Below are 2,407 nucleotides of genomic sequence, written 5' to 3'. Positions count from 1 at the left end.
ACTCACTCCGACCTCCCCCTACGTCGTCGGTGCATGACTCTGTCACCACGAGAAGCGGGCTGGCCTTTGGCGGGGATAGTGGAGGGGGGGGGCTGCTCGGCCTCCCCAGACAGAGTGGGGGCACTGGACCCTGCGATACCACGCATTGGGAGGTGTGTGTGCCTCCCCCCTTTTCCATGATGGAGGCAGTGATACAGAGGAAGAAACGAACAGTATCAGACACAGAGATGGTCATTACACACACACACACTAACGAAAGAGCGACAAAAAAGGCAATGCTGACGATATATGCACACGTGTTGCTATATAGTGTAGGGGGGAGGCGACCAGAGGCAGAGGGGCGTCAGCCAGAAACACTCCCACTACCACAACGATACCAGCAAAGAAGAGGGTATCCCGTTCCACCCAACTTCTATCCGTGTGTGTGTGTGTGTGTGTGTGTGGGTGGGTGGCTGCACCAGGAGACGCTAGCCTATCACTCGCTGCTTTGAATATCTTGCTCTTCCCTCCCTTTCACTCTCAGCCGAAGAAAAGCATAAAGAGCACTACCACGTTGATAACCTGAAGGCACCACGCCGTCACCATAAGTCCAAAGCCAGGGCCGTAGCGGACGAAGCGGTAGAAGGGGCCGTTGCACATGCTGATGCTGTACACGCTGGCCACGCAAGCCCAGCTGATCAAGATCGTGAAAGCAGATAGGCAGGTGAAGAGGAGAGGAGGGAACATCGCGCATGGGATGCGTAGCAGCATTAGAGCGATAAACACAAGCGCCGCAAGCGTTGTGAGGATGGAGATAATGGCGAAGGCGGCGCCAGTGCTCATGCTGTCGCGGCGCTGCTTGCAACCAAAGGCAGCCGTTCCTGTCGCGGAAAGAGCAGATAAGCTGCACTCCTTTTTGTATCCGACGAAGGTATAACATCCTGAACCATTCTTAACGTCGAGCTGCGAGATTGGCGTGGCGACAATGACAAAGAGAAACACAGCAAGCTGGAGAACCGCGGCGATGATGACACCGATAAACGTACGAAGGGTACCCATGGCGGTGTGCGGTGACTTTGAAGGACTCTGGTGCGTATGTGGGTGGGGCTTATGGTGTGGGGTGGTAAAAGGAGATGGACATCGACTGTGGAAGCAAAATGCCAGTCAAGCCGACTTGAAGAGTGGAAGAGATCGAAGAAGGATGGAGAGAGGGGGAGGGATAAGAGATGATGATGTGGTTCACCCACCTACTGCCACACACACACACACAAGCTTACAGAGGCGGAGGGGAGGGAATGCCTAGGCGGGCTTGAAGGAAAGGGAGAGATTGAGGAGGGGGAGAAACGAAGTAAGGGACAGTTGACAAGAACAGGGAACAGAAAAAGGAAAGGTGGCAGCGTGCAGATGCTTATAGGACTAAGTATAGGTGGACGTATGCACGTACATAGCAGTGATGATGTCGAGAAGGAGATGAGTATGAGGAGGAAGGGATAATGGGTGTGAGCGAACGGCGACGATGATCGGCAAAACAAAACAAACAGCGAAATCGAGTGGGCGAGAGAGTTCCTGATAGGCACGGGAGGGGAGAGGTGCGAGGGGCGGACGCATATGATGAGAGTGGGGAAAAGAGATGGATGAAGGGAGGAGGATTGATGTGCTTATGTATCGTGAGTGCATGAGGGAGGCCGTAGGTGAGGAGGTCCGAAGGCGGAAGAGATCCCTCCGTTGTCTTCGCCTTCACCCACAGCCACTGTACAACGCGGTTTCACCTCTCTCCCTGACGCACATGCAGGGTGGTGGGGGGGGGGGCGGGTCTGCGTGTGTGAGGAGAGAGAAGGAAAGCAGCAGCAGCTGCTGCGCCTACTCTGCTGGCCATCCACCCGCTCCGTTCACAAAGACGCGCGAAAAAACACGCACACGCACTCAAACGCTTGTGTCTATGTGCCGTACATGTCTCAAATGTCGCTCTTATCGGTTGTAATCCTTAGCCCTGGCTAGGTGCGCAGACGTTCCTACACAGACGTACTTCTTCCCCCCAGGCCCACATCCCCTCCACGTATTCGCGAGTGCGGCACTCAACGAAGGGGAGAACACTTCTACTAGCAGCATACGAAGTGCACATGGCTGCGGCAGATCGAGGGAGGAAGGGGGGAAAGAAAAGCGGACGGTGATGGTGATCAGCTCGAGGCGGTTGTCGTTGGCGAGCACACGAGCAGGAGGAGGAGGGTCTAGAAGGGGCGTTCCTTATATGAAGAGAAATGGCCAGCAACAGAGCACATACAAAAAACAATCTGAGAACCACAACAACAACCACGCCAGGAGAGAGCGAGCGAGAACGCCAACAAAGAGGATGAAAACACATGGAAGAGCCCACACAGCCCCCCCCCCCCCCCCACACACACACACACAACGACAACGACGATAATAC

The 2,407-nt window shown here is 55.0% G+C and overlaps 1 protein-coding gene across 1 annotated transcript; it reads right to left on the bottom strand.

The window, feature by feature from the left end:
* Window positions 1–519: 519 nt before the first annotated feature.
* Window positions 520–1,038, bottom strand: LDBPK_241290 (amastin-like surface protein-like protein; the record flags this gene model as incomplete). Its single annotated transcript, XM_003861172.1, has 1 exon — window positions 520–1,038. The coding sequence occupies one exon, from the start codon at window positions 1,036–1,038 to the stop codon at window positions 520–522; it is 519 nt and encodes a 172-aa protein (XP_003861220.1).
* Window positions 1,039–2,407: the final 1,369 nt, after the last annotated feature.

Source organism: Leishmania donovani, chromosome 24, assembly GCF_000227135.1.
Source record: "Leishmania donovani BPK282A1 complete genome, chromosome 24".
NCBI classification, from domain to species: domain Eukaryota; phylum Euglenozoa; class Kinetoplastea; order Trypanosomatida; family Trypanosomatidae; genus Leishmania; species Leishmania donovani.
The sequence above is the reverse complement of the archived record's forward strand: the minus strand, read 5'-3'. Positions and strand labels throughout refer to the sequence as shown.